The sequence below is a fragment of the Canis lupus genome, chromosome 15 (genome assembly GCF_048164855.1).
Source record: "Canis lupus baileyi chromosome 15, mCanLup2.hap1, whole genome shotgun sequence".
In the NCBI taxonomy this organism is placed as follows: domain Eukaryota; kingdom Metazoa; phylum Chordata; class Mammalia; order Carnivora; family Canidae; genus Canis; species Canis lupus.
Window position 1 is genome coordinate 54,706,762 of NC_132852.1, and position 15,612 is coordinate 54,722,373.

The 15,612-nt window shown below is 41.1% G+C and overlaps 1 protein-coding gene across 1 annotated transcript; it reads right to left on the reverse strand.

The window, feature by feature from the left end:
• Nucleotides 1-6,030: 6,030 nt before the first annotated feature.
• LOC140605259 (probable inactive serine protease 58) lies at nucleotides 6,031-12,293 on the reverse strand. The gene is made up of 5 exons (XM_072777502.1): nucleotides 11,981-12,293; nucleotides 11,008-11,164; nucleotides 9,214-9,464; nucleotides 6,735-6,871; nucleotides 6,031-6,299 (listed from the first exon to the last, which is right to left on the reverse strand). Exons 1-5 carry the CDS (start codon nucleotides 12,018-12,020, stop codon nucleotides 6,147-6,149), a joined length of 738 nt encoding a protein of 245 aa, XP_072633603.1. The 5' UTR covers nucleotides 12,021-12,293; the 3' UTR covers nucleotides 6,031-6,146.
• Between the last annotated feature and the right edge of the window lie 3,319 nt (nucleotides 12,294-15,612).

Genomic DNA, 15,612 nt, shown 5'->3' on the forward strand with positions numbered 1-15,612 from the left:
CAGCCTTCTGGTGCTGGCCTGACCCCTCTGCCTGACCCTGACCTCCTCCTTGAGTTATATCAGCTTTTCCTTTCATGTCACTATTTACCCACTCATTTATTCAACCAGCCAGCCTATGATCTATATTATATGTCTGACTTGTGCTAGGCTCTGTGCTCACTATGGAGGATGCCTAAATGTGAACACACTGCTCTGCCTTCAGAGAGTCCATAGACTAGGGGGGATGATAGGTTCCTGAGTAGGCAATTTTAAAACAAGGTAGTCAGAGCTAAAATTCTACCTCTATCACTGTCTCGGTGGAAATATTTGCAAAACACATTGTCCATTAAATGATCTGGATCCAAAATATATAAGGAAATCTTTAAACTCAACAACAAGAACATGACAGCCCAATTAAGAAGTGGGTTCTGAACAGGTACCTTCCCAAATGCATCCATCTGCTCAGGCTGCCATAACAAAATACCACAGACTCCAGGGCTTAAACAACAGACATTTATTTTCTCACAGTTCTAGAAGCTAGAAGTCCATGATTAAGGTGCCAGAAAATTCAGTTTCTGGTGAGAGCTTTCTTCCTGGCTTGTAGACCACTGTGTCCTTATGTGGCACTTCCTCTGTATTTATGTGTACAGAGAAAAAGAGCCAGCTCTCTTGTATCTCTTTTTATAAGGACACTAATCCTATCAGAATAGCACCCCATCCTAATGACCTCATTTCCCCAAAATTATTTCCTTATAGGACCTATCTCCAAATACAGTCACTTTGGGGCTTGGGGCTTCAACATAGGAATTTTGGGAGGACACAGTTCAGTCCATAACAACACGAGGGTGTACGGATGGCAAATAGCATATGAAAAGATTATCAACGTACAATGGGGAATAACAAATTAAGGCAACAATGAGATACCACTACACACCTAGTAGAATGGCTAAAGTTTGAGGCACAGGACACCAAATGTTGGTGAGGTTGTAAAATAACAAGAATTTTCATTTGTTGCTGATAGGGATACAAAATGTACAGCCACTTTGAGAGATGGTTTGGTGGTTTCTTACAAAGCTAAACATAATCTTACCATATGAGGCAGCAATCGCGCTCCTGGGTATGACCTGAATGAATTGAAAATTTATGTCCACAAAATCTTACAGATGAATAATTACAACAGCTTTAGTCATAACTACCAAACTTTGGCAGCAACCAATATGTCCTTAAATAAGTAAATAGTAAACAAAGTGTGGTACATTCACACTGGAATAGGTATTATTCAATGATTTTTTAAAAATTGAGCTATCAAGAGATGAAAGAAAAAAAGATGAAAGACATAAAGAATCCTTTTTTTTAAAGATTTTATTTATTTATTCATGAGAGAGAGAGAGAGAAGCAGAGACACAGGCAGAGGGAGAAGCAGGCTCCATGCAGGGAGCCCGACGTGGGACTCGATCCCGGGACTCCAGGATTACTCCCCGGGCTGAAGGTGGCACTAAACCGCTGAGCCATCCAAGGATTCCCCGACATAGAGAATCCTTAAATACATATGACTAAGCATTGAAGCCAAAGAATATCAATTACTGTATGGTGCCAGTGAATGACATTTTAAAGTAGTAGACAAGGCAATATAAGGAGGCAGACAATATAGACATATATAGACATAGACCTAGACAATATAGACATAGACCTAGAATGACAATATAAAGTAGTAGAGATGCTCAAAAAGCAACCTATAGAGACAATAAAAAGATGAGTGGTGTCAGAGTTTGGGGAGTAGGGACAGGGATGAACAGGTTAGAACAGGTCAATTTTAGAGAAGTGAAATTATTCTGTAGGATACTATAATTATCATGTCAATGTCACGGATACATAACATTATGCCTTTGTCCAAATCCCTAATACTACATAACATAAAGAGCAAACCCTAACATAAACTATGGACTTTAGTTACTAACAGTATTGATTCATCAGCTATAACAAATATACCACATCAATGCAAGATATGAATTTAAAAAATAGGTTACTTGGTGATAGAATCCAGGTAATGGAGCTACAGGTGTACACTATAAAATTCTTTCAGCCTTGTTGCATGTTTAAAATTTTTCATATTAACATGTGGGAGCACATTTTAAATTTTTAGTCAGTTACTATACAGTATAATATTAGTTTCAGGAGTACAATATACTGATTCAATACCTCCACACACCACTGGTGCTCATCACACCAAGTGCCCTCCTTAATCCCCATCACCTATTTCACCCATTCCCCCATCCCTTCCCCTCTGCAACCACCAGTTTGTTTTCTGTAGTTGAGTCTGCTTCTTGGTTTGCCTCTCTCTCTCTCTCTCTCTCTCTCTCTCTCTCTCCTTTTTTCCCTATGCTCATTTGTTTTGTTTCTTAATGTGGGAAAAAATATTAAAATTGAGGGATGTGCCTTAGAGCATAAGGTTAAAGATACTTCAGTCTATATTGTGTGTAAGGAAGGCACACCCAAAATCTTATACTTTACCTTGGTCTTAGAGAAGGGGAAAGAGGTTGTCTGACATAAAAAAAAAGAAGAGAGAAAAAGAGAAAAAATAATTCAAAAAGAGAGAAAGGCTTCTGTAAATGCATAAATATATGAAACAACATGGTGTGTTTGTAGAACAGCAACCACGTATTGCAGTGGAAGTGTTAAGAACCAGGTAGAAAGATAAACAGAAATTATATAATGAAAAGCCTTATTATATAAGCCTTGCACATATAAGACTTGCATAAGTATTTATTGTGTGAGAGATAAGGATCCAATAAATGTATTATTTGATGAAATTGTATTGAAGATTTTAGACAGATCCTAAGCCCAGGACAGACCCTGACTTCCTCTGAACTTTGAACTTATAGAATATGGCAAAATTATGGGATGTCATTCTTATAATCATGTTAATACATAACTTGAACATCGTGTACACACACACACACACACACACACACACATCCACCTTGCTAACATGCACAAGAAAGATTCTTCCCACTGGCTTGGGGATATAGGCAGCCACACTGAGGAAGCCTAAGTGACAAAGAACTATGTATGGATGACCACACTGCACAAGGGATAGCCTCGAGGACCCGAGGGCAGCTTTCAGCGAGGAGCCAGCAAAAAGCGAGCATCTGGTATCAGAAGGAAATGAATTGTGCCCACAACCTGAATAAGCTTAGAAGCAAATTCTTACCTTAAAGCCTTGCTAGACCCTGAGCAGAGGACCCGCATAGGTTATGATTGGACTCCTGATTCACAGAAAGTGTGAAATAATACGTGTTGTTTTAAGCTGTTCAATTTGTGGCAATGTTTTATGCAGCAGTGGAAAACCAATACAAATGCATACCGTGTGCTAGCACTTTATTGGATATTGATGATTTTGTGGTAAGGGAGATGAAAATCTTGCCCTCACAGATTATAAAGACCAGCAGGGGAAATAAGTGTAAGAAGACTTGCCATCATGAATGTCAAAACAGGAGAAGGAAAGGGAGGTAGAAACGTGCATAGCCAGGACCCTAATGTAAGGGTCAGAAGAAGACCTCCTTGAGGAAGTGATGTTTGAAGCTTAAAGCATGAGTAAAAGTTAACCAAATGAAGAGATAGGGGATGAGGACTCAAAAGAGAGAGCAAAAGAATTTTAAGACAGACTGAGGAGAATCCTACAGAACAGATCATTCGGGAATTGTTAAGTAGGAGCTGCCTACAAAGAAGACCCAGGAGGCAACCAGAGAGCAGATCCAGGAAGCATATCCTTGGGCTCCAATGATAGGCGGAACAGGCTTTATCCTGCTTCAGTGGTGACAGGAAGAAGTCGATAGGGGAAGTGGAAAAATATAAAGTAGTAGAGATGCTCAAAAAGCAGGTCAATGAGGAAGTCAGAGGAGAGGTGATCCACATCACAGTGGAGATAGAAGCTGTAGACAGCAGGGTCCTGCTCCCAGGAAAAGAATGAGGAAGAAAAGCACTAAGTATGTTTGCAGGGAGGGAGGTGGGAAGTTAATGAAGTTATAGCTGACGGTTTCAACCTCCAGGTACTCGCAGACCAGATGTCATCCACTGCAGATGAAGCACTGAAGGCCAGAGGAGAGAGGAGAATGCTTGAGGTGGCCTTTATGGAGAACTGTACAGACAGTGACTTGGGACATGTAGGATTTCTAGGACGTGTTGAAGACATAATTTAAGAGTTATAAGAAATGATCAGATGAGTATTTTATTAAAAACTCTGGAATGAGGATCCCTGGGTGGCTCAGCGGTTGAGCGCCTGCCTTTGGCCCAGGGCGTGATCCTGGAGTCCCGGGATCGAGTCCCACGTCAGGCTCCCTGCATGGAGCCTGCTTCTCCCTCTGCCTGTGTCTCTGCCTCTCTCTCTCTGTCTCTCATGAATAAATAAATAAAATCCTAAAAAAAAAAAAACTCTGGAATGATCTAAATGTGATTCAGTAAAGGGGGCAGGGGATGTTAGGCAGTGAATCACACACAGGAAGCAGGGAGAAACTAGGAACCGGGCTGCTGGAGAAGACAGGCAAACAGAGGGGCTTGTGCTTTGGATGGCCAAGGATTACAAGAAAGAAGAAGCATATTTGAATTAAATGGCCTTAGTTTCCAAATTTGAGGATTCGATTCTTTTTTTATGTGTCAGGATAAGCTATGGACTTAGTCATACCCAGCTTTTTTTTTTTTTTTTTTTTTTTTGGCTTTGGCTTTGGTAGAGGAGGAAAAACAGAGTATATCAATGCCCCAGAATCAACCCTCCTCTCCTCCCCTGCAATCTCTATAGATGCATGGGTTCGCCACCTCTCTCATGTGATGGAATGTATGCCAAGCCACTTCACTCTTTGTAGAGTCTTCTCCTTCCACGGCATTGTTCTCTCTCATCTCACTGACCCCTTCTGTTCCTCCTTCCCTTTTTAACAGATGATGTCATTATCACACTGTTCCTCCTCTGTTTGTAACTCCATGGCCTCTTACTCTGGATTCCTGCTTTTGGGTGACTTGGAATCCTCTCAATTCTGTATTTTTAGATGCTTTGGTTAATGGGTCTAAAATGCTCTGTATCTCCCCACTCTAGGCCAATGCAAGAGAAGGACCGAGCATTGCTCAGAGCTCTTCCCAGTAGCACAGAACTCTCCTGAAGTCTGTGGCTACCACTCATAACCATACAACCCCTCTGTTGTCATTGCCCAGACATTATATAAGACCCAGATCTTTGTCTCCAGCATCTCTCCTACCCATGACTGTACTCTGATCCTTTATACATGAAAACATAGGTTCTCTGCATATTATGTTTGTGAACGACCATCTACCCAATCTACCCTAGTTTCTGACTTGGGCATTATTCCAGACACTTCTCTTTCTCTTTCTACTCATAGTCAATACATGTAAACTGTATAGGTTCTGCTTCTTTGGTATCTCCCAATTCAAGAATTTGATGATGTTCTACTGCAGAGGTTTTAACGACACCCCTCTGATTCCAACAAGATTAAAAATCTAAATTTCTTCACCTAACAGATCAGGTCCTTCGCTACCTAACCCTTGCTCACCTATAAATAATAATCTTTTATCATGTCTGGCCTCCTCCTCTACTGACCATTTACTTTCTACCTTCCAGTATTATTTATTGCATATATATTTTCTCCAGAGTATGCCACATTTTTGTGCTTTTCTAACTTTTACTTAACTGTCTCCTCAGCTTTACAATATTCTCCCTTAATTTGTCTGCCTATTTGGTGAAGTATCCCCGGGCTCTGACACCCGGAATGTTTTTTTTCTCTTCTCTCCTGAAATTTATTGCTCACCTCCACTGTAACAGTAGTCATAAAGTGTTATAATTGGCTGCTTGATGGCCAAGTGCAGGTCATATTTTCTCATGTATCCCTCGCATATGCAATGTCTGCTAAGCAGCTGATAGCCCAATACTTTTTGAAGGAATGAACACATGGCCGGTATGCTGCTACATTTCTCATCATGCTTGCAGTTTACGTATAAAAAGATCAGGGTCACAGTTTGAATTCTTAGTGCCACTTTTTTTTTTTTTTACTGAATGTTTTCTTATTTGGATTTTGTCCAAGAACAAGAAAGATTGAGAGAGTTGTGAATTCAGTATAGAAATCATGAAGATGTTGCATTGAGGGACAAAGAAGCGGATACCCTCAGTAGGTAGTAATGGTTTTCATGATCCATCTTGCATAGGGATGAACTTCTGTGAAAAACCCTTCACTTCCCAGGGTGACACTTCCTTTGTCCCAGGATAAGATTCCATGTAGCCTCCCACCACAGACAGCTGGAGCAGCTGAAACTTCTGGCTAGAGAGAGGGAACAGGAGGTCAATGTTAATTGGTCCTCATGGAAAAAGAATAAATCCTAAGATATGGCATTATTATAGTCACAGAGGCATCTAAAGGACTAGACTCATTTTCTTGAAAGGTAACTTTCCTGTCTTCACATCCACCTAGATCTCACCTCTCTCTTTTTATTACATTTATTTTTATATATTTTTTAGATCTCACCTCTCTTGTTTGAGCTTGAGCCCAAGCTGAGTGCAAGCAGGGGGAGAAAAGACAAACAGTTCTACTCAGAACTGTAAAATGAGGGAAGGGGAATTAATGACCAATCCAAAGACCTGGGGGGAGAAAAGAGGGACTCTTGGCCTTTTGGATAAGCACCATTTGATTTTCTACAATCACCTCTCCTTTTCACTGACCTCTTGCTATCGTTCTGTCTCAAGAAAAGAAAGATACCTTGGTTTTAGATATGATGCTTAAAGGTTGTCCCACACACATGATGTTTACTGCCATTCTCTCTCCTATCATATTCCTGCAGTCACTGAAGGGATGAGAATGTTGGTTTATCCAAGTCAGGATGTCAGGGTCACTGACTATGGGGGAAAAAAAGACAAATGAAGTCCACGGTTTCCCTGTTTATCACATTCTTGTGATCACTTCCTCTTTGTAAACACATTCCAACCTTCTTAGGGTTTCTTAACTCTATCTATGTCAGAGCAGCAGATTTAGAGCATGACGTTCTCCTTACATCAGACATCAGATCTGTCCTTCCTTTCTTATTCCTAATTTAGAAACCCTTTGAAAATCCGCAAGAAGATTATAAAGGACCATGAAAACAGACAGACACAAAACCAGTGTCTCTAAAAAACCCTTTATTTTTGGCGTCTACATCAACCTCTTTATAGTTAATCATAAAGGGAGAAAAACTATTTTAATGTGTCTAAAGCTGCTTTTTTAATGAAACAGATTGTTTAAAAATGTATGCATGTGTGTGTATAAGTATGGATATATATTTCCCCCTTATAAGTCATAGTGTTTATCTCCCTCATTGTAATTGTTACTCTACTGTTAACCTCGGGATGCAAAGTTTCTAATCAAGGGGTTATATAATTCTAGTCTCTAGTGGGGAGTGGCAAGGAAGAAGGAACCAAAAAGTGACTAGAGATAGCTCAAATTAAGCCTAGTGTTGCTTACAGAGCAGAATTTTTCTGAAGTATATCCAACCTAATGTCCTAAAACAGAAAGTGTCAAGTTAGAAAAAAGGGAGGTGAGTTATATTCAGTTTTAAGTTTTTATGGGAGTTGAATTGAAATGTGTAGAATAAGCTAGGTGAAAGTAACCAAGCCCTTGAAATATTGAATTCCTAATAAATATTCAAAGTCTTGCAGCAAAGAGCTTACAAAATTAGTTTGTTACTGTGATTCTGACATGCAAAACCCATGTGATAAAACCTTTGTATGATTTTATTTTGTTTTCAAACAAGATGTGATAAATTACTTTTGTAATTACTTTGAATAAGACTTGAAAGTCAAGGATAAAAATCATAAATTTCTATTTGTTCGGAAAATATATTCATTTAGATTTCCAGGAATGTTGCTTCTGAGTTAAAAATGAAGTTGCCAAATACTGAGAATATAAAAGTTCCCACTTTTTATTTGTTTTTACAGGACAGATGGATTGTTCTGTGGCCATCAGTGCACAGTTGAAACCTGATTAATGTCATGACAATTGCCTCAGTGAACACAGCTTCATCAAGACCATAAATGTCACTTTTTAAAGTCAGCCAATCAGACCTCTTGCAATAAACATACCTCAAAGTGCCAAGCAATGAACAACAGCCATGCCTCTACAGATGTCGACCCCCTTAAGCCTTTGAAAGTCCTCCAATCTCTATTAAAAAAAAAAAAAAAGCTTCCCCCCAAATCCTGTTAAGGGCCAGTACTCTACTCCGCTCAGTGAGACTGGTGTCTGTTCAGCATTGCTTTTCCCTACTATAACCAGCAATAAATTTAGCTTTATCATTTCATTTCAGATATTGCGTGGTGGCCCCGTCATCCTCTGATAATCCCTAAAGAGAGCATGACGGATTATTAGCAGCCACATTAAGTCAAGACCCACCAACGACCAACAATTGCATAAGAAAGCAACTTTTTTCATAAGTGTCCTCGGTAAGACATGCTCTTGCAAAGACCAGAGTTTCTCTGCTCATGCCAATCAGAGCTCAGAGGCTGGAGGCAGGTGTGCCTGCAACAGGGGCCATGGCAATTTATCTCAGAGGTAGGTCAGGTCAGAGAGACACCAACAGCATGTCATAATCACCCCCCTGGGCATGCCCTGGTGTCCACCTCTGAGGGGGGACTCTTGGGCAAAGTAGTAGGTGTAAGAGTTGCATTCTTGGGTAGAAGAACTCCCTCAGCTACCCTCATCTCTCGGGGTCCACTTGAATGAATCACCATCAACATATGTTGGGTTGTCTGTGGCAGGGGGTGGGAAATGTCCTCTGTCACCTTCACCATATGTTCTGTTTTTGGTTTTCCTGCTGCTGTTGGATGAATTGCTTGGTGGACTTCCAGCAGCTGTCAGTGAGACAGTAAACCACCATCCCATAGGATGCCTTGATACTGTTTTTAGAGTGAGAACTCCTAGTTCCCCCACCATTATCTGAATTCAGTTCCCTGGACTTGTGTCTTGAATGTTCTAGAGATATAACAGTTACTGACTGCTCCACTCATTGGTATCAGATTGGCTGCCCTGTATCCGTCTCTTTGAGTTATATCTCTTGCTTTCTAATCTTGGTAGGATAAGGTCCTGGCAATAATCCCAGTAGGATCAAGAACATTACCTCATGGCAACTGTTCCCTTCAAGTGTATCCCTTTACATTTTCCCAGCTCCGAAACGTTCCTCAAGATGAAGAACACAGAGCCACACACTTACGATTTTTGAATTGATTCCAAGTCCAGGTTGGGATAAAGCAGGAATCATTAAATGTTAAGGGCTCCATAGATATGGCTATGGTCCCCACGTAGTTGTTGAGTACAGCGGCCTTGGACAGTTTTATCAGCATCAGGTCATTCTCCAGAGACTGTGCTTTGAACTCAGGGGCAGGGATAATCAATGAGTAGTTCCGTATCTGCTCTTTCTTATTTCTGATGCTAGGTTGATAAACTCCCAGGCGGATTTTAACGCTTTGGAAGAAAGATAGAGAGGTGGGGAAGAACAGGGTCACAAAAGGTCAGAATGGCAACAAATGTCAGGAGTTACCTTCCCAATAATCTTATTTTTTTTTCTCTCAGACCTGAGAACTGAAGTGATCTGCTTTGATTTGTCAAAAAGTCCTAATAGTTTCTGGGGTTGTTGTATTAGGGGCTAGAGTCAGTGTATGTATAAAACCTGACATGTATCTGCAACCTAGAACATACTCGATACAGTCTAGTTTTATTATTGTTATTAAGACTTGGAAGATCTGAACGGACAAGTAATAGAGATGGGCCTGCACTACATTGTCTCTAGCAGCTCTTGAGCAAGTGCATTGTACCCTTCATTTCTGGATATTTTTAGATCCCTCCTAGCTTCTCTCAAGCCCATGTCACTACATTTATGATGTGCTGGCTTCTTTATCATTGATCCCCAAGGCTTGTAGTCTATTAGGACTCCCATTTTTGATTTTCCATTCTATTTCCTGGACACATTCAAACATATCTACTTCCATCACCAGGAGTCCAGTCATGACACAGATATAAGTGCCATTTCCTACCCAAATCAGTTCATGCATTAGATCTGGCTGAGAAATGAACATCAAATTTTCCAATTCCCATTCTTGAAGAGGACGAGCTGTCTGTCCTTTGTATTTCTTATCATGGGCAGAGCAGGCTGTTTGAATAAATGGTCTTGAGTGACCAGGTGGTTGAGAGCTCTGAGTTTGAAATGAGCCTTGTAGACTCCTCAATAGGTCCCAATCACACAGCACGTTCTCATGCAGTCACAGCAGGGACACAGATTTACAAGGGAGAGCAGGATTTTATGCAGCACTTCCTTGTCCTTCTCTTACTACCTCCATCCTGTGGCTTCTGCTTGACTCTTCAACTCATCCTCGGAATATTCGCCTACTCACTACAGTCCACACTGCTCTTTGAGCTTGCTAAATACCCAAATATCTTTACTACTTTAGGGACCCTACGTACACTGTCCCCTCTGCCCAGAATATTTCCCAGGCTTTATACACTCAGCTGCCTTCTTCCTTTCCTGTTGGTCTCATCTCCTCAAAGAGGCCTGACATGACCACCCTAACTAAAGCAGATCCCTGGTTTCATTCCTACTCATTGCAGCTTGCCACTCTTTTTGTGTTTTATTTTTGGGTGCTTTTTGTTTTGGCTTATATCCTCTACCGGAATGCAAGTTTCATGAGAGAAAACTTATTTCCATCTTGTTCCCTTACTCTTTTCTCAGTGCATTAAACAGTTCCTAGAATATAGTAAATGCCCAATAATATGTTGAATGAATGAATATTATTTATACTCCTTGAGAGAGTCTCCTGAAACCTTCCTATTGATCTCCTCTTAAACCACCCAAATGGATATATTTTTCCTATTAGGAAGGAGATCTTCTCTCTTCTCGAGTCTTCTAGTTCCCTTCAGATGTCATTAAGACTTGCTAGGATGCTGTGCCCCACCAGGCCTGCTTTTGTTTAAATAGATCCCTCCCAGCTCCCAAGAATAAAGGGATACTTACGGTGAGGAGCAGTGGGCAGCTGTCAGTACCCACTCAGGGTGAATGAGAGACCCCACACAGGGCTCTGGGCTGGACTGCAGGTAGACCATGTAAGGAATAGTAAAATCTTCTGGTAAGTTTAGGTCATCATCTTTAGAATCTCTGGCCAGAACGACTCCTAAAGAATTGATGGGGATCACAGGTGGAAAGAGAGTCAAACAGGATGAAAGGCAAGAGTTGGCTACGGTAGTTTTTTTCTGACCTAATGTTTTCAAATGCCAGGGACTACAACTTATTTTGAAGATCTTTTTAAAAGTCAGAGAAAATCACACATGTCACCCAAACTATACACAGTAGGGACATTGACATGTCTTTGCTTGAGATGGAAATATATTAAAATTCTGTGAAACTAGCTTATGGGCTGATCAAAAACCCTGATTGGCAGTGTGGTGTATTACAAAAATGGGGGGGGGGGTGTGAATTATTGCTTTCAAACCTTTTTTTTTTCCAAAACATTATTTTTAATTAACTTTTGCCAACGAAGCATGGAAGTCATAATTACATACCACCTGACTTTGGCAGTGAGAGGGATGGAAAGGCTTGGGGCAGGGCCATATGGCTTCCAGTCCATCCAGCCCACCTGTCTTCCCTGACCACTCCTCTGGGTCCAGCTGCCTTGCCAGAGGGCAGTGTGGCTGGCCAGGAAACGTGGCAGTCTAAGGAGTCACAAACTTGTGTCTCAGGAGAGAGTGGGGCATGACAGCAATACATCCCAACAGGCTCACAGGCCTCAGAGGGACTGTTAGAGCACCCTGATGGGATTGGCCAGCAGAGGGAGCAGTTCCTTTTGTTTCCTTCAACAGTTAATTGAAGGAAATGTCTGCCCCTTCTGGTCCCTTCAGTTGTGGCTGCCTGCTTCCCCTTCTGACAGACCCCCACCATTCTCCTGTGCACCACCCCATCCCTCTCCAGGAGGCCAAGGCCAACTGCTCACCAGCTGTGCTCAGGAGAGTGAAGATGAGACAGGGCTTCATGGTAGGCAGCAATCTTGCAGGGAGCACAGTAGTTAGATCAAGCTGTAAACCGTCCCAATCTTTAGTCCAGCTTTAGGTCAGGACAGCTGGGCAGAAATGTTAATTGGGGCTTAGAGGGAGAAGCCAGGATCTTATAGCAGTCTTGAGACTAGTGCTGCTCAAAACCCAGTTATATAAGGTCCAGCTGTGCACTGTCTCTGGTGCAGGGCAGAAGAGGAAGGAGCAGAACAGGTCAAGGCCCTGGTGCCTCTTTTCTGATCCAAAATTTCTCAGGAGTCCTGATGATATGCTGACATTTTTCCTCCCCTCTCTGTGACATGGCCTTTCTTTGTTGGTCCCCTCCTCCCTTTGTGACTGTGTTCCCCCTCTCTCTGCCCTCACTTGTTAAAAAGCCTCTGGGAATTCTGTGTTCAGGGAAATGGCTTACCACAAAGAATTACCCTTCCACACAGAAGTTACTAAAGACTCTGTCCACTCTTTCTCATGGCTCCCATAAAACTCTAGATGGCTCCCTGGTTTACCTGTGACAAGACCAAACACAGACCTTTTCTTTTTTTTTAAGATTTTATTTATTTATTCATAAGAGACACAGAGAGAGAGGCAGAGACAGAGGCAGAGGGAAGAGCAGGCTCCATGCGAGGAGCCTGATGTGGGATTCGATCCCAGGATTCTGGGATCATAACCTGAGCTGAAGGCGATGCTCAACCACTGAGCCATTCAGATGCCCCCAAACACAGACCTTTCCCCTTTTACTTGCACCCGCTGAGGTGACAACTCAGAGCCTCCAACTCCCCATTCTTTGTCTCATGAATGATTAGCTAAGCTTAGAATTCTTTTTTCCCCTGAAACTGGCTAAACACAGAGAAACATTTTTTTTTGTTCAGCTGACTGAGAAGTCCCCTGACTGCAAAACAATAGTTTTTCAACTGCAAATCTCTCCACCTATAACTTGTTTATAGAAGCCTTAAGGCAAAACCATCCTGCTGAGACACTCTGATCTTTGTTTTTTTTTTTTTTTCTTGTGTGTGTGTGTAGAAAGCATCTTTATTTTTTTAATTTAAATTCAATTCTCCAACATATAGTATGTCATTATTTTCTGATGTAGTTTTCAGTAATTCGCCAGTTGTGTATAACACCCAGTGCTTATCATGTCACGTGCCCTCCTTAATGCCCATCACCCAGTTAACCCATCCCCTCCAACCTCCCCTTCAACAACCTTAGTTTGTTTCCCAGAGTTCAGAATCTCTCATGGTTTATCTCCCTCTCTGATTTTTCCCCATTCAGTTTCCCCTTCTTCCCTTATGGTCTTCTGCACTGTTTCTTATATTCCGAAACTATATGATAATTGTTTTTCTCTGATTGACTTATTTCACTTAGCGTAATATCCTCCAGTTCCATCCACATTGATGTAAATGGTAGATATTCATCCTTTCTGATGACTGAGTATATTCCATTGTGTGTGTGTGTGTGTGTGTATCTATATGTGTGTGAGTGTGTTGTGTGTGTGTATACATCTTCTTTGATCTGGGGTGCTCTTACTACAGTAGTCTGAATCAAATCAATCTCCTTCAGTTTTTGTCTTTGACATTTATTACTCTTTTCAATGCACTGCACTCCTGTTTATAAGTTACCCTTACATGACAACTTCCTGGCTGTCCCCCACTTCCAGAAATACAAAACAAATAGTGGTTTCAATCAGGGATATTAGTCTATAGTTTTCTTATAGTGTCCTTCCTTCTCCGGCTTTGGTATCAGGCTCATGTTGGCCTCATAGAATGAGTTTGGAAGTGCTCCCTCCTCTTCAACTTTTTCGAAGAATCTGAGAAGGATGGGTGTTAAATGTTCGGTAGAGGGTGCCTGGGTGGTTCAATCAGTTAAGCATCTGCCTTCAGCCCAGGTCATGATCTCAGGGTCCTGGGACTGTGCCCCACATTGGGCTCCCTGCTCAGTAGGGAGCCTGCTTCTCCCTCTCCCCCTGCTGCTCCCCTTGCTTGTACTCATTCTTTTTCTCTCTGTGTGTCAAATAAATAAATAAAATCTTAAAAAAAAAAAAAGATGTTCAGTAGAATTTGCCAGTGAGCCAGCTGGCTCTGTGGTTTTCAATGTTGGGAGTTTTGGATTACTGATTCAATCTGAACTCCTCACTGATATGTTCAAATGTTCTAATTACAAAGCTTACGACAGTGAGTTCTAATGGCAAATAGGAAGTACTATGTAAATGCTTATTAAATGAAGTAAATCTGAGTTGAGTATAGTATTTCCATATTTTCCAAGCTTCAGAGGATAGCTTTCTTTCCCAATATTCAAATATTGTTGTGAAGTCCTACTTAATGGTGAAGAGCATGGGCTCTGGAGTCCAGCTTCTAGGATTTGATTCCTGGCTTCAGGACTTACTAGATGTCTTATCCTGAGAAAAACAGTTGACCTCTTAAGCCTCATGTAGGGAGGAATATTTGTACCTATTTCATAGGATAGTTGTGAGGACTGAATATTACGTAAAGGCTTGTAAGAATGTGTGACACATTGAAAAAACTTAATAAATACTAGTTGTGATGATTATGCTGATTACTTTTTTTTTTTTTTTTTACCTCTGCAACAATGAGAAATGCATCCTGAATACTGAGAAATAGCAAACCTTCAGTATGTCTCTGGTTCACAGAATTGTGTATTTTGGGTCAGCACTGTCCTGGAACATGCTGTTCCTAAAGTCAGGGATTTGAGATCATTGAGTGCCATGGGTTTCAGGGGTCCCCAGTCTAATACAATTCTCTACCAAAATAAATGACTATCCCCTCCAGTTGTAACCATATTTTGCTTATGACACCTGGTGACAAATGTGAGACTCTGAACAGATGTGGGAGGATGAGGGTGGAGCCTCTCAGTAGTCCCAGCCTGCCCTGCACTGCACTCCTTCTTAGCTGCCTTCCTCCTGGGACATGAGTGTGCATGAAGAGACTTTTGTAAGGTAGTAAGGGCTACGACTAGCTTTGTGAAGTAATCAGCCTGGGAATTTCACTAAAAACAAATAATATTTCTGCTCTGTAAAATCTATTACATGTTTATTGAGAAAAATATGGGGAAAAAAACAGAAACATGAAACAACAATAAAAACTCACTAATTATAACTCCACTTAGAGTTATCCACTATTAGTACATCCAGCATTTGCAATGCCTTTTTGTTTTGCCCATTCTCTATAATCTGCCCTCAACAAAAAAAGTAAATAATTTTTTAACTTTTTTTTTTTTAAGAGCAGTTTTACGTTCACAGCAAAATTGAGAGGAAGGAATGGAGATTTCTCATATACCCCCTACCCTCACAAGTGCATAGCCTCCTCCATTACCTACATCCCCACCAGAGTGGTCTATTTGTTACAATCGATAAACTTACACTGACACACTATTAGCACTCACAGCCCATAGTTTACCACAGGGTTCACTCTTGGTGTTGTACATTCCATGGGTTTGGACAAATGTATAATAAATGACATGTATCATGAGAGTATCATACAGAGTATTTTCACTGCCCTAAAAATCTTCTGGGCTCTTCCTATTTATATTTATCCTTTCCCTGACTTCTGACCCTTGGAAACTA

What these genes read in the sequence shown, in the direction of transcription:
- LOC140605259 (XM_072777502.1), bottom strand. Translation starts at nt 12,020, where the DNA reads ATGAAGCCCTGTCTCATCTTCACTCTCCTGAGCACAGCTG. An exon ending in GCTGCCCACTGCTCCTCACC is followed by an intron (nt 9,465 to 11,007) that starts GTAAGTATCCCT and finishes TTTCTTCCAAAG; the next exon opens with CGTTAAAATCCGCCTGGGAG. An exon ending in GCATCATATCTAAAACCAAG is followed by an intron (nt 6,300 to 6,734) that starts GTATCTTTCTTT and finishes CCCTCTCTCTAG; the next exon opens with CCAGAAGTTTCAGCTGCTCC.